General features: G+C 37.6%; 1 protein-coding gene and 1 pseudogene across 1 annotated transcript in view; one reads left to right on the top strand and one right to left on the bottom strand.

The window, feature by feature from the left end:
- Positions 1-4,804, top strand: part of LOC107726171 (uncharacterized) — an 8,416-nt pseudogene extending 3,612 nt beyond the window's left edge.
- A 758-nt stretch (positions 4,805-5,562) lies between these two features.
- LOC107726172 (interferon-induced very large GTPase 1-like) overlaps positions 5,563-17,441 on the bottom strand; it is a 14,923-nt gene continuing 3,044 nt past the window's right edge. Inside the window, exons 4-7 of the mRNA XM_016535692.1 lie at positions 12,744-13,383; positions 12,323-12,390; positions 11,244-11,875; positions 5,563-9,658 (exon numbers count right to left, since the gene is read on the bottom strand). Coding sequence (XP_016391178.1) covers positions 5,563-9,658; positions 11,244-11,875; positions 12,323-12,390; positions 12,744-13,383 — 5,436 coding nt within the window. The remainder of the gene's footprint in view (positions 9,659-11,243; positions 11,876-12,322; positions 12,391-12,743; positions 13,384-17,441) is intronic.

Below are 17,441 nucleotides of genomic sequence, written 5' to 3' on the forward strand. Positions count from 1 at the left end.
ATAAAGCTAAGTTCAAAGGCCAATTTAAAATATTGGTACAGTAAAAAGTGCACAAAATCAGTATTTTGTTTAAGCAGTACAGTATTTGTGGCAGTCGAGAAATCATGTTGTGAAATTAGTCCAATAGGCCAATGCATTGTTAAAGGATCAGTGTGTCGTGTAATATTCCCATATTAAACTTTAACAGCCAATTTAAAAAAAATATTGGTGTAGTAAAATTCACTAATTCACAAGATCAATACCATCCTTTATTAAAAAACTTTGTCGAATTTAATGCATCCTTATGGAAGTGTCGAAATGCTGAATCAATTAATTTGCTTCCAACAGTGCCCAATGGGAGCATCGGCATACACATAGAGGGCAGAGCGTCACATTATTTAAAGGGGAAGTTCAAGCGTCAATGAGTAACAAAGGAACAAGTAGCTGCATTCTGATTACTTTTATGCCACTTATCAGGCTTTTATATGTAGTTTGGGGTAACAAAGGGTTTTATAGGTTTGACTGAAATAATAATGCAATAACTGACACAACAACGACAAAACAATTGAACAAAAAACAGATAAAGACAAAAAGTAGCCATTGATAATATCTAAACATGTATCCAAATTAATTTATGTGTGATGACAATTTCTTAGCAACTAGAGATTGTTACTTAGCGCTATACAGGCATCCAGTGACTATAATGGTATTACAGATAATAAATTGTGCAAACTTTTTATCTTAACAGTCAATTTACAAATAAAGCTTTCATATTTGTGGAGCTCACAATGCACTGAATCTCCACAAATTAGTGTCGTTACTATGACAACCAATTTGAATGTGACAAGAAACTGATGTCTGAAAAGAAATTATATATTTATAACCTATATACAAATATAAATTGGAAATGTATCAGTGTTGTTATTTAAGATTTGAGTGTTTACATAATCAGTTTTATGTTATTTTATATGTAATATTAAATTATCTTTTTTGGGAGTGGAATGGGGGATGGGGGGCGCTGATAATGTCACGATCTGCTGCTGTGTTGGAGCGAGGAGACGGAGGGAATCCAGAACAAATATAGATTTATTTAACACCATGGAACAAGGAACACACGTAGCAGGGAATAGACGAACAATACCGGATGCTGGACATGGAAACACACAGGGCTTAAATTATGGGACTAATCAAGGATATAACAAGACACACCTGGAACTAATGAACATAATCAGACATGAGGGAGAAACTAGGTCATAGGAGGGAACATGGAACATGAGGGAAACAAAACAAAACACACAGAACAGTCCTTGGTCGTGACATTACGCCCCCCTCCGGAAGGCGTGACCTTGCACCACATAACATCGAGGGGTGTGGAGGAGCGGGCACTGGAGCCCTATCTGGGCTGGATTCGGGAACTGGAGCCCTCTCTGGGCTCGATTTTGGAGCAGGAGCCCTCTCTGGGCTAAACTCAGAAACTGGAGCCCTCTCTGGGCTGGATTTGGGGACTGGAGCCCTCTCTGGGCTTGACGTGGAGACAGGAGCCCTCTCTGGGCTAGATTTTAGAGCAGGAGCCCTCTCTGGGCTTTACTCGGTATCTGTGGCCCTCTCTGGGCTGGACGGGGGAACAGGAGCCCTCCTTGGGCTGGACGTGGGAACTGGAGCCCTTCTTGGGCTGGACGTGGGGACTGGAGCCCTTTCTGGAGTGGACTCAGGGGCTGGAGACAACACTGGAGCGGGCTCAGGGGCTGGAGCCGACACTAGAGCGGACTCATAGGCTCGAGCCAACAGTCACCTCCTCCTCAGATTCCTCCCTTGATTTGGGGTTAAGGATTGGGCTGCTGTCAGCTGAGGGCTTGGGAGTGAACTGGCCGGTGGGCTTGTCCTAGGAATGGCCGACGGGCTTGAGAGTGAAGCGGCCGGCGGGCTTATCCTTGAAGTGGCCAGCGGACTTGTCTTCTGAACGGACGGCGAGCTTGAGAGCTGAGCGGCCAGCGGGCTTGGCTGGTGGACGTGACTTCGGAGCGGCCGGCGGGCTTGACAGCGGACTGGTTCTGGATCGGGGCCGGACGCTCTCCAGACACCGGAGGATCCCTTCCCTCCAGCTTAGTCCTGTGGTGTCTGGGAGGTCAACGGGGTGGTAGTATTTTGCCCCGATCCAGAACAGCGAGTTGATAGTTTCCGCAGAATTCCCGGGCGTACTCAATGAAGGGGAGATCCCTACGGGCTAGGGCGTAGAACCGAGCGGCTACATCCATAGCCGCGGGGAGAAACAAGAAAACAAAAGACTAAAAAAAAAAAACCGGGGAAACAAAACGGGGAGAAGGGGCGCCACTTACTTTTGTTGGTCCAGTATTCTGTCACGATCTGCTGCTGTGTTGGAGCGAGGAGACGGAGGGAATCCAGAACAAATATAGATTTATTTAACACCATGGAACAAGGAACACACGTAGCAGGGAATAGACGAACAATACCGGATGCTGGACATGGAAACACACAGGGCTTAAATTATGGGACTAATCAAGGAATTAACAAGACACACCTGGAAATAATGAACATAATGAGACATGAGGGAGAAACTAGGTCATGGGGTAAATTTATTTAACAACATGGAACAAGGAACACACGTAGCAGGGAATAGACAAACAATACCGTACGCTGGACATGGAAACACACATGGCTTTAATTATGGGACTAATCAAGGAAATAACAAGACACACCTGGAACTACTGAACATAATCAGACATGAGGGAGAAACTAGGTCATAGGGGGAACATGGAACACGAGGGAAACAAAACAAAACACACAGAACAGTCTTTGGGCGTGACAGGTAGGGATTTCGCCTAGGGCATCAAACTGGCTAGTAACCGCCCTGTTTTTACTCCCATAAAAATGAGAAATTGATTATAAATGTTTCTTTATGGGAACATACCTTAAAAGTCTTGACTATCAAACATTTCCACTGTTATTAGTAAGGGAAAAGTATAATAAAACATTAAGCATCATTGTAAGATTCAGTGATAAATGAATCACTGAATCTTTCGTTCATATCGATGCTCAGTCAGTCAGGATTTAGCATGTAAATATGGGATTGCAAAGTGGTTCTTTGGAAATGACCTGGCAGGAGGAATGGAAATTTTTTATTATAATTATATAAATATATATTAATAATATACATTATAACTATTTGTTTTCAGCAAAAACCATGTGGTTAAACTCCACTGAAACAATAAACCAAAAGCAGAAACCTTTTCCACTGGTTTGGTCACTTGACAGCCAATGAAAAAGAGTTGCTTACCTTTGTCTCGAGTGCAGTGATTCTCCAAAACCTTTATACATTCATGTATCATTTCTACTGAGACTCTAAGACTCAATGCTCTAAGACTCAAATGGAAACAGCAGCATTGCAGTTTGTCTGCTTCATCTCTAGATCTACACATTTAGTGTCAAAGACTGTTTTAAAGCAAATAAATAATTCATTAAATGTATATAATTTTTTTCTAATTTAGTTAATTGATCATTATGGAAAATTTGAAAGATTTGTAGTCTAAACAGACAGATGTTTAGGAAAGACACAAAAGATGTTCAGTTCAAAACATTCAAGTGAACATTTCAGCCTTTCATAGGCAATTATTTTTCTGTTTTCTGTTGCAGTTATTTCCTGTTGTCAAATATTTACACCTCACATCTAAATTGAATATAGCTGTATAAATACCCCTGTGTTTACAGTGTTGGGGAGTAACTAGTTACATGTAACGGCGTTACGTAATTTAATTACAAAATAAATGTAACTGTAATCAGTTACAGTTACTAAGAAAAAATTTGTAATTAAATTACAGTTACTATTACATTTTAAATAGGGTAACTTGTAATCTGTAACCTATTACATTTCCAAAGTAACCTTCCCAACACTGTGTGTTTATCAGTCTCGAGTCTGGCCTTTATTTTTTTTTTGTTGTTGAGTCAATATTTGAAAAAGTGGTTGTCAACAGTAGTTCTGCTTCATTTTACAAAGACAATTTATTCAAGGCATCAGACTTTCAAATCACAAATGAAATGACATTTAATTAACTTATTAATTTATCAATAAATTATTAATTTTAATTAGTATATGTGCTATCATAAGCAGTGTTGGGCAAGTTACTCTGAAAATGTAATTAAATTACTGATTACTGATTACTCCTTTTAAAAGTAATCACGTTACTGTTCTGATTACTTTATTTCAAAAGTAATTAGTAATTAGTTACATTACTAGTTACGTTACTTTTTTCTCCATGAAATTCATGAAATCCCAGCATATACGCTCCCGATAAGTAGCTATTTGTTATTAAAGCATCAACATTCACAGAACACTGTTATTTTTAACTAAAGCAAGCGGTGCATGGTTTGGCATGGCAGAATGCCAGCAAAGAGCGCTGCATTTATAATCTCTAAAAGACATGCAGTTCATGGCTATTCTCACAAATCTCTGTTATAACACAATAAATATATGCATAATGAATCTTTCATAATGTCTACAATTCGTGTGTTATAATGAGAGGATTCGTGAACACGCAAATGTCAGCACTGCATTGCTCAACGCTGCAAACACGTGTTATAGCCGAAATAGAAACTCTGCATACGCTTGCACCTGTTAATTGTTTAAATATTATATTAGTTCATGTTGCTTTTGTGCAATAGATGAATAACAATATATTAAGTGTGAAGGATCCGGTAACTTCAGTTTGTACCAGGAAATCTCATCTATACTGAGATCACAGGTTATATTCAAATCTGCTCCTAAAGTTAATGGTGTTTGTTAGACTCTCTGTGGCTTGAGACCACATGAACAGATCTATGAAAGAAATTAAACACATTTACTAAGATCAAGATTTAGTAAGATCATTTACTGAGAAAATCAAAAGAAACCCCATTTATTGACTCAATGTGATGACATCACATAACTTTGGATGAAGCTTCATTATTTTTTAATGTTTTATCACCATTGTATCGTTATTTTGTAGAAGCTTTATTAATTTACCCTACTATAACCCAGAAAAGGGTCCATAATCATTACAACAGCTCTGCTGCCCTCTGCAGGACATTATGATAGTCAAGCAGACTCCTTGGTTTTTAAGGCCTATTTACTTTTATATAGGCCAATCACTTAAATTTATGCTCACCATTTATTCATTTTTTTTTACATAAAATAATATGAAATACAGTCATGCACATATATTCCATTCATTCATAAAATAATGTTTTTAACCAGTTATTTAAAAAAAAAACATTTAGAATTAATAGTCATTAGTAGCTAACAGAACTTGTTGACAGAAAGTGTTGTGAAACTGTTTCAGCACACATCACATCGGTTTTCACACAGTTTTAAAGAATCATAATAAATTAGGCTTGGAAAGCTTTGAAGTAATGGGGTAGAGAGCAAACATTTCTATATACGTAACTTACATATAACATTCATATATGTAATTTATAGATAGAAAAAGAATCCTGAAGATTCACAACTCAAAAACCCCTCAATTTCACAAACTCGTTTCAAACTGTGGCCTATGAATCAAAGACCTACACGTGAGTCATTTTAATTTGTCATTAGATGTATTCATCCAAACTCTCGATAGCTTGCTCTTTTGAGTATTGGCTCCATTCATATGAAATCTCATCCCACATGTGGAATTTTTTCTCAAAGTGTTTTTCCAGATCTTCCTGAAATCTGAACACAAACCACTTCCAGTACGGCAGCTCTGAGAAGTCAGGAGTGATGTTCCACTCTGTATAAACATTTCCTGCTTTTCTGTACTCTCTGCACAGAAACCACTGGCCTGTATAGAACATTTTACTAGTTCTCACTAAAGTTGTGCAAAAATCTGCACTGAGACACTCTGTTTCATCATAACAGCTTCCAGTGAGTCCATCCACTCGATGGAAAGGAACACTGTGATCACCAGTATGGTTTTCTACTGTGTTGGTGCAGGTGGCTGCACAGAACGGACACTGAACCCAGCAGCACTGACAGAGATGATCAATCAGAATCTCATCTGGTCTGTCTTTATGTTCCAGATTTACTGGAAACGTCTTTGTACTGAATTTCTGTTGTATTTCAGATGATACTGAACCAAGTTCTTCGCTTATCACATCTTCTAGGAGGTTGAAATCATCCACACCATCATGACTCACTCCATTGAGGTCCTTTACAGAGAATATCAGCAAATCTGAGAGCTGCAGTGAGAAATGATTCAGCCACTTCTGAACATCTCCACTGGTCGTGTTGACGAGTGTAGTCGCTCTGTGAGCTGCTGCCATGACCTTCTGCTGCAGAAGTTCAATGTTCTCCTTCATCTTGGGGCGAACACTGACTCTAAACTTATCAGTGATGTACTGATTGACTTCATCTCTGACAAAACTCTTTAAGTGGTCTCTGGGAGTGTTGAAGTATGTAATGTATTTGCCAAAATCCTCCAGTTCTGCCAGATTCTTAAGGACGTGTTTCTCTAGTTTAGATCTGTTTCCATTTAGTGTGTCACACTTTGTTTGAATTTCATTAGTCAAATCTCTGGCTGTATCTTTGTAGACACTCTTTTGAATGGGCTCTTTCAGTTTCTGACAGATGATCTCACCAAAAATGGCAGCTGATGTTGCACCTTGACAGTATTTCTGGAAAATACTGTAGTACTCTTTGCTCTTCTTTTCAAAGTAGAACACTGGATCATTGGCTTCCCTGAACATTGTATACTGGTCAGTAATTATCTTTTTTTCTCTCTTACAGATGGAAATGACCAAATCCATGTAAAATTCTTTCGTAAACACATAGTCCCTGGAGCCTTGCCCATAATCTTCTACTCTGTCTTTGATATAATCTGCGAGTTCTTGAATGCAGCTTTTGTTGTAGCCCATCATTGCAATGTTATACGACATGATCATGTTGTCTACATGTTGAGCAATGTCATTGACTAATGTTCTAATTTGGGTTTTAAACTCAAACTTCTGTTTAGCTGACCTGAAGGCATTTTTAACATATTCTGTAATTCCACAGGATTTCTTTAACTGTACATAATCTGAATAACTCGGCACAGAGAAAATATCCCTGCTCGTTTTCCATGCATTTACAGGAACACTTTTATAGTTAGTGAGGAACTGTTTCATGTCTTTTAATACATCAATGTCTTTGATTGGAGGAGTTTCTGTGGTAATCTGATTAACACACTCTTTCCAAAACTTTCCAAACTCTTTTTTCAGGATTGTTTCATCATTGGCTTTGTCTTTGAGTTTTATTGCAAGTTCTTTGCTCTTTTCCAAGAGAGTATTTTCATGGCGTGTCCTTTGAGCATCAATCCTTTTCTTCATATCTCGCTGCTGAAGAATCTCATTTAATTTCCTCTTTGTTTCTCTCACAATGTTTTCCTGAAGCTCATTGATTTTGATGTGAAATGATGCTTTCCACTGTATCAGTATATCTTTATCTTTGTCTCTCTCAAAGAAATCTGACATTGATTTTTCTACTTCTTCACTTTTCACTTTTAGTTTTCCTTTAAGATGACTTTCTGAAACCTCATCAATTCTTTCATTTTCTATGTTGTTGTAGAGTTTGTTCTCTATATCCAGCATAGTTCTGCGGAGATTCCAGGACCACTTGCTGTATTCTGTCTCCAGTTTTCGGTATGTTGCGATTTCTAGAGCATTTTTGAAGCTGAACACAAATCGTTCATTCAGTAAAGCCTCCCAGAGATCATGAATACGGCCTTTTAGGTGTGTCAGCTCTAAGCCATGTGATTTTGAGGCATGGCTAAAAAAAGTTGTCTTAAGATCTTGAATGTTTTCACAGTATGGTGGGTTTGGTGGTGCCATAGGTGGACTTCCCTCCCACAGCTGTGCAAAATATTTCACATCTTTCTGTATATCAAAAGTAATGACATCATTGAAACATTCTGCAACATAGACTTCATCTTTAGCAGCAAGTTTTGTCATTTCATCCAGTGTCTGCAGCAGCCGTCTTCTTCCCTCCATGTTTTTCTCTCCGGCTGTGACTTCTGAAACGTTCTGATGAACAAACATGCAGCTGGGATTCAGTCTGACCTTCTTCATCCTCATGAAGGCCTGAACAACGATCTGAAGAATGTCCTGCAGCTCTGATGGGTTTTCTCCAAAGATGTTGATCAATGTCAAATTACCAAGACCAACAACAAATGTGGCCAATTCATTGTCCTGATGTCTTGTTGACCTTCCAGATAGTTCTAGAGCACGAAGCCCCTCAGTATCAACAACCAGAATATAGTCAAACTTCAGCTGTTTTTTCATCTCCTCTGACACTTTGACCAGCTGCATGAAAGCTCCTCTGGTGCATCTGCCAGCACTGACGGCAAACTGGAGTCCAAACATGGCGTTCAGCATGGTGGATTTCCCAGAGCTCTGGATGCCTAAAACTGACAGCACAAACACTCTCTTGTCTCCCAGTTTCTTGATGAGTTCATGTAGAACAGCAGTAACCCAGACCACAGGAACATGAGCAGCATCTCCATCCATCAGCTCCAGTGGAAATCCAGAGATCATCATCTCTGCTGCAAGACTCGGGAGAGAAGAAAAATGACATGGCAGACCTTCTTTGTTCTTATTCACTGATTTACACGATTCATAGATCTGACCGATCTCCCTCAGGATGTGCTCCAAGCCAAAGGTTGCTGCTTGAAGTTCTCTTGATATCCTTTCAAGTTCTGCATGTTCATTGGTCGTCTGTTGCACAGCTCTGACTTTTGACCATTTTTCATTGTACTTGTAATGCAGAGCAGAAAGGTCAGCTGAAGTATATTCATCCAGGAGGATTGTGAGCCATTTAAGAAAAAATATCTTCTCATTTGGAGATTGTGAATTTATTTCTGCAATAAACAACTTCATGAAACCACCAATGCCATTTTTATACTGCTGTTCACGAAATTTCTTCATGTCTTGTTTCTGATTTATTTCTATGTCTATTTCATTTCCCTGTGATCGATGTAGTTCTTTGTTCTTTTCGCACCACTGATGCCACGGTTTGCCCTGACAGGGCAGAAATGATTCTTTGATTTCCGTCAGATCTTTTTTCTCCAGTAAAACCATCATATGCTGGGCTGCTTTTTTCCCTCTGTTGCAGTCATTGTCATGATCCTCATCTACTCTGATACCTGAGTATTTGGACACATCTTCAAGTCTAAAAACAGATGATGATTCTGAAGATGAGAATGAGAGACATTTATTTATAGCTTTTATGAGTTCTTCAGATACATCAGACTGATTTCTGTCTTTTAGTCCAATTTTGTATTTTCCTTTCCTTATTACAGATACATTAGATTTATCTTCAGTACAAAGACAAATGAGTGGATTTCTGCCCCTGTACAGGTTTTGAATCTCTTTTGCGTTCTTGTCATTCGGGTCAAGTCTTGGTAGAACAACAACATTGACTGAGGCCATTTCAGTGAGGATCTGCAGCTGTTTCTCACTGTCTCCTGCATCACCATGAAGGTTACAGAAAGCAACACACTGACTGAATTTATCCGTGTTTTTCCCAGAGGGGCAGTACCAGGCGATCTCCACCACTCCATCCATCAGTAGTCTGGTTTTGCTGCTGCCTGGGCAGTTCCTGTGGAAGAACGTGGTGTGTCTCTCATTAACTAGATTATTCATCAGCTGAGATTTGGATGAGGATACAGAGTCAAACCTGAAGAAAGTCACCATAGGTGTTTCTGTCTTCCAGACTGGTTGGATTTTGCTGATTATTTCATTTTTAGCATCTTTCATCTTCCAGCTCTTGTTGATTTGTCTGAATGTCCAGAGAGGAAACTCAATCTCTTGTGTGAATGGATCAGGAACAAGCAGAGGCAGAGAGTACTGACACTGAGACAGTTTAGTCACCATCAGCGAAGGTTACAGAAAGCAACACACTGACTGAATTTATCCGTGTTTTTCCCAGAGGGGCAGTACCAGGCGATCTCCACCACTCCATCCATCAGTAGTCTGGTTTTGCTGCTGCCTGGGCAGTTCCTGTGGAAGAACGTGTTGTGTCTCTCATTAACTAGATTGTTCATCAGCTGAGATTTGGATACAGAGCCAAACCTAAAGAAAGACACCATAGGTGTTTCTGCCTTCCAGACAGGCTGGATTTTACTGATTTCATTGTTGGGCTCTTTCATCTTCCAGCTCTTGTTGATTTGCCTGAATGTCCAGAGAGGAAACTCAATCTCTTGTGTGAATGGATCAGGAACAAGCAGAGGCAGAGAGTACTGACACTGAGACAGTTTAGTCACCATCAGCTGCTTTAAAAAACTATCAGCACAATGAAACACAGCCATCTGAACATCCATCGGGTGAATAGTGTCAGATTCGCTTGTTGCTTTGTAAGGTGAAGACATATCATTAAAAAAATCACTCTCATCTTCAGAAGAGTCATTGTTTCTTTGTTGTGTGAAATCCTGTTCATTGTTAATCATAAGGTATCTTGCTCTGTAGTTCATCATCAGTAGTTTTTGAAGGAAAGTCTGAATGAGGTCCTCCTCGGCACAAGACTCATGAGACGATAATGAATGTTTGGTTAGTTGAAGAACATCTGCAGCTGTTAGTTTATGCTCATATCTGCCTTCAAGATGAAGTCTGTTAATTAGATCCTTAATTTTTTGACTGCTGTCTTGTTGGCATTTATCTGATCTTCTCCCCTGTTGAATAAATAAGCATACTATTTACTTAAATTAATTTTATGTGGTAACAATGAAGAAGAATCTTGTATCAAAAAGACAAGGCCTACTGAATCATAGTCAGAAGTTGTTGATCATCATCATCATCAAAAAAAAAAAAAAAGATCAATGTAGCAACAGAAATCAGACTGATTTCTGTCTTTTAGTCCAATTTTGTATTTTCCTTTCCTTATTACAGATACATTAGATTTATCTTCAGTACAAAGACAAATGAGTGGATTTCTGCCCCTGTACAGGTTTTGAATCTCTTTTGCGTTCTTGTCATTCGGGTCAAGTCTTGGTAGAACAACAACATTGACTGAGGCCATTTCAGTGAGGATCTGCAGCTGTTTCTCACTGTCTCCTGCATCACCATGAAGGTTACAGAAAGCAACACACTGACTGAATTTATCCGTGTTTTTCCCAGAGGGGCAGTACCAGGCGATCTCCACCACTCCATCCATCAGTAGTCTGGTTTTGCTGCTGCCTGGGCAGTTCCTGTGGAAGAACGTGTTGTGTTTCTCATTGATCAGACTGTTCATCAGCTGAGATTTGGATGAGGATACAGAGTCAAACCTGAAGAAAGTCACCATAGGTGTTTCTGTCTTCCAGACTGGTTGGATTTTGCTGATTATTTCATTTTTAGCATCTTTCATCTTCCAGCTCTTGTTGATTTGTCTGAATGTCCAGAGAGGAAACTCAATCTCTTGTGTGAATGGATCAGGAACAAGCAGAGGCAGAGCGTACTGACACTGAGACAGTTTAGTCACCATCAGCTGCTTTAAAAAACTATCAGCACAATGAAACACGGCCATCTGAACATCCATCGGGTGGATAGCATCACTCTCGTTTGTTTCTTCAGGAATCAAAGATATTTCTCGGAAAATATCAGCATCCTCCTCATCTTCAGCCAAGTCATTGTTTCTTTGTTGCCCATCATGTTGTGTGTCTATAGTTTTAATGTACCTTGCTCTGTAGTTCATCATCAGTATTTTTTGTAGGAAAGTCTGTATGAGGTCCTCATCAGCACAAGACTCATGGGACTGTAATGAATGTGTAGTTAGTTGAAGAACATCTGCAGCTCTTAGTTTAGAGGTGTGTATGTTATCAAGATGAAGTCTGTGAAATAGACGCTCTATTTCTTTCCTCCATCCGTTTCTGTTTCGATCTAATCGTGCCCCATCGAATGAACACTTCTCTACGTTTCTCTGTGAAATATACAGAATAATTAAAAGCAGTTAGCTTAAAACATAATTTACAAAAATATACTTTTTTTGTTTTCTTACACACTTTTACTAATTGTTGGCAAGAAACTTTAATGTCAGCTATACTTGTGAATAAACAATGTGTGCACATGTTTACTTGTCTTTGGAAAGTATTGAATATGACAGATAAAAGGTGCAAAACCATATATTTAATTTTAATATCTGTGTATAAAGTGTTTTATAAAGGAAGAATATCTAAAAGGGCGGTTGAGCTAATGTGACAAAAATAACCAAGAAGACTCTTTGAAAAACATTTACCAGTGACTAAATAAAAATGTCAAGTGAAACTATATAAGGAAAAAATATTTCTATAAGCTGAATGTCTACATTCATGGAATTCTTTCTAACTTCCTTTTCATGTTCTATTTTTACTCTACACTCATCACTTACCCTATGTGTCTGCCTTGTCTCTGTCATCAAGGTACAGTCCATACTCTTTCCGATAACTGTGGGTTGGTCTTGTGACAGAACAGAAAAGGAGAGAGAAATATAATGAAATATTATATTTCTATCAAATATATATAAAATAAAATATATAAACAGACAAAAACAAACAATAGCCTAAAATATTTTTTGTTGAAGACTGGTATAATCGAACCATTTATTAGCCAATACTTTATGATATACATTATTTAGTTGCCTAGCATGAGAACTTTTTTCGTTTTCTCATTAAAAGCTGGATTTGGATTCTGAATCTTGGCTTAACTGAATATGTGTTACAAATACAATTGGTGGAAGTGTTAGAGTCAGGGGCAAATAAACATATGAAAGAACCAACATAACATCAATTAAACCAAATCTGTGTTCTTACCACTTCGACGTGTCCTGTTTTGCAGGTCTTTTGCTGTGTACATCTCACTAGTGTAGCCCTGCTGTTTATTATCAATAAACAGTTGCTCAATCCTGTTCATCAGGTCTCTCATCTCTGACTGGTTGCTCATGTTCTTGCTGCAGGTGTGATATCTTCCGCCACATTTCTCAATCAGCCGCTCTAGAGCAGAGTTTTTCTTCAGATCATCTATTATAGAGTCAGACTCTTCCTGGCTCTCATAGGTGAAGAGAATCATCACAAACTGAAGAACTCTGTCACCAAATACTCTCTGAAGCCACTCAAGACCCATCTTATCAGCATCTGTTAACTGGCCCAGTCGCACAACAAAGATGAAGGAAATGATTTCATTTTCATTCACTAGTTTATCAGTGAGAGCATCCAGATCAAGTGCAGTTTCATGTAAGCCAATCAGGTTGATCACTGAGACGCGACATCCTGATTTCTTCATCTGCAAAAGAACAGTCCTGGATATTGCAACATTTTCAATATTTGGTTGTATTTCTCCAAGAAGAAAATTGTCATGTTGAAACTGGACTGCAGCAGAGTTTCCAAAAAACACAATGGTCAGAGGGTGATCTAGAATAAATACAGAAGAACCGTTCTCAGATTCATCAATACACTGCAACATAAGAATAAGACTCATTAAGCGATGTGAAAAATCGGATATTTTTCTTTGTTTTCTTACCCATAGTTCTGAGCACCAGACAGCTCAGGTGACTCACTCATCAGGTTTGGAGACACTCTTTTATTCTAGAAGCTGTTCATTATTCTGAAAAAAATATTAATTTAGATTTTTTTAAAGTGTGCAAGAACATGTACATAACATAACATAAAGTCTAGTTTTCTAGACACCTCACTGTATATTTAGCTTGTGTTCACCCTCTTAGTGATGTTTGAGTATCAAGTCATAACTCCAGAGACTTGAACTCTTCCTGCTTATAAAGGTGTAGATCCTGTCTAACAGGATTTACAGTTTACATAAACATATTCTCTTTAAGAACACCTGACCAACCATGTATGCTATTTGAATCCATGGCCATTTAACTTCCTGTTTGTTAAAACAAACGATTAATTATATTATGTTGATATTTATTTAATCAGTATAATGTGCTATAAAACCTAAATCTAAACCTAGTCAACTTTCAGAACTTCTTTCACCAAAATTAGATGTTACTACACCATTACTATGCACAGTGACTAGTACTTATCTAACCCCTCACAATGACAGCTTCTTTACTGATGCCATCCATCTCCTCAGTGGATAGAGTAATTAACTATTACTTTACTTTTAACTCATTATTTCTAGATTATCCGATATTCAGTATCTGTTCTGATACTGCCATTTTTGCTGGACAGGGTATCGGTCAGACAGGACCGACCCAAATTCGATATTGCATATACTCACAGTTGTTACTGTTATAAAACGCCTATTCTACAGTGAAAAAAAAAAAAAACAGCACTGGGATCAGAACATTATCAGCATCGGCTGATACTCAGGATTTTGAAAAAAATGGTATAGGTGCATAGTTATTTCCACAGCCTGAAGACACATAGACGCAAAGGGACTTTTGGTATTGCTTTTGACATTAATACCAATTGTGTCATGTAATACTCTGTTAGACCCCTATTATTGTGTGCTTAACCAGGTGTGCATCGTAAAATGCTGTTCAACTGTATCTTTACAGTAATATTCTTGTAATATTAAAATTCTACTTCTTTGTTGTGGCAAATAAAATGCTTGTCATTCTGACTTACATTTGAAAAAAATATTTAAGACACTAAAGTTAAGGGATAATGGGCAACCAGCTGGTTATCACAAAATAAACCTTGACAGGATGATCAGGGTTTTTTTTGTGATAACAACCGTCTGGGTGAACATTATACTGCTTGTTACATGGCTACTTGCCACATAATTTTGCACACAAAATATTAATTGTTTAATATTTTATTAGCGCAGCAAACACAAAGCTTCCACAAAGAAAAAAGTTCCTAGCAAGCATATAGCGCCGACTTACCTGGATAAGCCTTTGTTATCAGTTTTTACCAGTTGTTATCAGGCGATTAAAAAATCAGGTATTCCAGATTCCAGCAATATGTAATAAAAACTAATAAAGTGAGTTATAAAGCAATTAAGAACCTGATACCTCTGTCCTGAATTCCATGCATATTCTCGGCCAGTTCTTATTTCCTTATTGTGTGTCTTGACATAACAGAAAGTGAAAATGTTTTTTTTTTTTGGTGATCGTTCACAATCACCAATCACTGAATACCTGAAATACCTTTTAAACAAATCTCTAACTTTTCTGAGATATATTATTAATACTTAACTATAATAGACATGATGTCATGTTTTATTGTAAACTGATGATGAGCAACACACTGGTACAGTTACCCATGCGTTCAAGTCTTAATTGTGGAGATTTGACAGTAAATTTCAACATTAACTTTCCTCAAATAATAAAGTTCACCAAATGTTGGAACTTTAACTGAGGAAAGTTGAACTTGGTTACAACTGGTAATTGTGAGTGATTTGTGAGTGAAATTTTCCTCAGTTAAGGCGACCTCACTTAAAACTGTCATTGCAGTAATTCACCTGACAGGAAATTTACTTCTTGTAACAGCGGTTAAATAACTTAAAAGTACAGTTCTAAAGTATCATTTAATGTTTTAAGTATTATGTCAAAACACACTAATAAGAGATATAATTTATTTTTACCGTGTCCTCCTCGTTGAAAGTGTCTCACGCTGTGGTTTCTGAACGTAAATTAATCAACAGCTGTTTCTCGATATGCGTTCTTCTCTGTACTTGTGCTCTTGTGGACTCGTGAACTGTCATCAGTCGCTGCTCAAGTACTGTTCCAATTCAAAGTTCAGCCAAGTACAGATGTATTTTTTGTTCCTCCTCTTGTTCGAGGATGCGCCAGAAGGGAGACAGGATAGCAGCTCGTCAGAGAAATGGGCGTGTCGAAAGGTAGGGGTGTGCCAAAAAGGGGCGTGTCGAGAGGTCTTACAATTCACGAAAGCTGTCTGGTTCTACATACAAGCTTAAACACTATTGGTTTACAGATTAACAGGACGACGTGCATAAGGACAACGTAAACAAGAGGTTTTACCTTGTAGTTATCCCCCTAACCCGAATTTTTTTTTTTTTTTTTTTTATTGTGATAATGATATTAAAATTAATAAAAATAAAACACTGATTCTTGAGATAAGGGACAAAACAGTTCTTATTAATTATTCATTTTTATAAATTGATATATTTGTAGAGAAATGCCCCAGCTACTAAACCATGTTCCAGGGAACAGGTTTTTCCAGATTTTTTTTTTTTTTAAATGTACATTTATTCACTTTTTAACTTAATTTGTGTCAACTCCGTCAGACGCATTAAAAAGCATGCTATTTTAATTTGATCCATCCATTAACAATGTAAAGTCTTCAATTATGTAATGATGTTGTTCAGTAAAGAGGCTGAAGTGATCAAATACAATTCTCTACATTTTTCCCTGTTTTCACACTATTACGAATTATCCAATTCCTAAATGTCTACCCTCCTTTTTAATATTAAACATATATGTTCTTTGGTAAATCAGACATATTATGTAGTTCAGTTCATGATTTACTATTTCAAAACAATACACTGAAAAAATAAAATATTTATTTCAAAATTAACAGAAACCTTCATCTGACTGTGTTAAAAATTTACAAAAAGACTTGCAAAAGGCTTGACAAAGGTCCAACTGAGGTTACAACAACTGATTGACTAGGCAACACATTAAGACAACTAAATAGTTTTTAAACTATTTAATTTAATACAACAATCCTTCCAGTGAATGTCTCATTCTGGGTCTCCAGTAGCTTAAATACAATAAACTTATGTTAGGTTTAGTGCATTATTATGTGCTGCCCTGTAGCAGCAACAGAAATGTTCCTAATGTGAATCCAAATGATCAGTCTTTAAACCGCATCAATTACGTACATTTTATTTGTGCCTTACCTGCATGACTAAAGCAGTGGTCAACTGCCATGTTTGCTCTCTGAAGTCCAATACAACAGGGTATGCTATTGCTGTGATCTCATGTGAGTGACAGGTTGTTTGTAAGTAAACATAAAACATAAACCTGACAGAGCTGACGTCTGATGGAGTTGACAAAATTGAATATTTTTCCACATTAGCCACGTGTTGTACGGTGAAGCAATTTTGTTTTTTTCCCCCCTCAGTGGTAGCTGTCCTAATAAACATAGCAAAAATGCCAGATGTATAGAAGTATAGAGCATGCATTTAAAATAATACTAAAGAAATTATTTAAAAATAAAAGCAACGAATGCACCGAGTATACAGATTTTCTTTATATGTATATTAAGTATTTTTATTTTGATGAATTTCTTCATTTTTAACAAAGAGGGCTTTTGTGTGTAGGGCATGTTTTGTCGCTTATCTCAAGAATCAGTGAAAAGTAACATTCTGCCAACATTCTGTCAACTGAGACAAACGTATTTCATTGCATAAGTGCATGTAAACTAAAAACATTGTTTTGTCTGAAAAGGAGAAAAAGATATGCACTGATTATAATAAATGAACAACAGAATTATTAAAACATAGACTGATACTAGAACTGTTGGCATTAAGCAATCGTGCAAACACACACACACACATACATACATACATACATACATACA

This window comes from Sinocyclocheilus rhinocerous, unplaced genomic scaffold (genome assembly GCF_001515625.1).
Source record: "Sinocyclocheilus rhinocerous isolate Xijiao unplaced genomic scaffold, SAMN03320098_v1.1 scaffold11659, whole genome shotgun sequence".
Lineage (NCBI taxonomy): Eukaryota > Metazoa > Chordata > Actinopteri > Cypriniformes > Cyprinidae > Sinocyclocheilus > Sinocyclocheilus rhinocerous.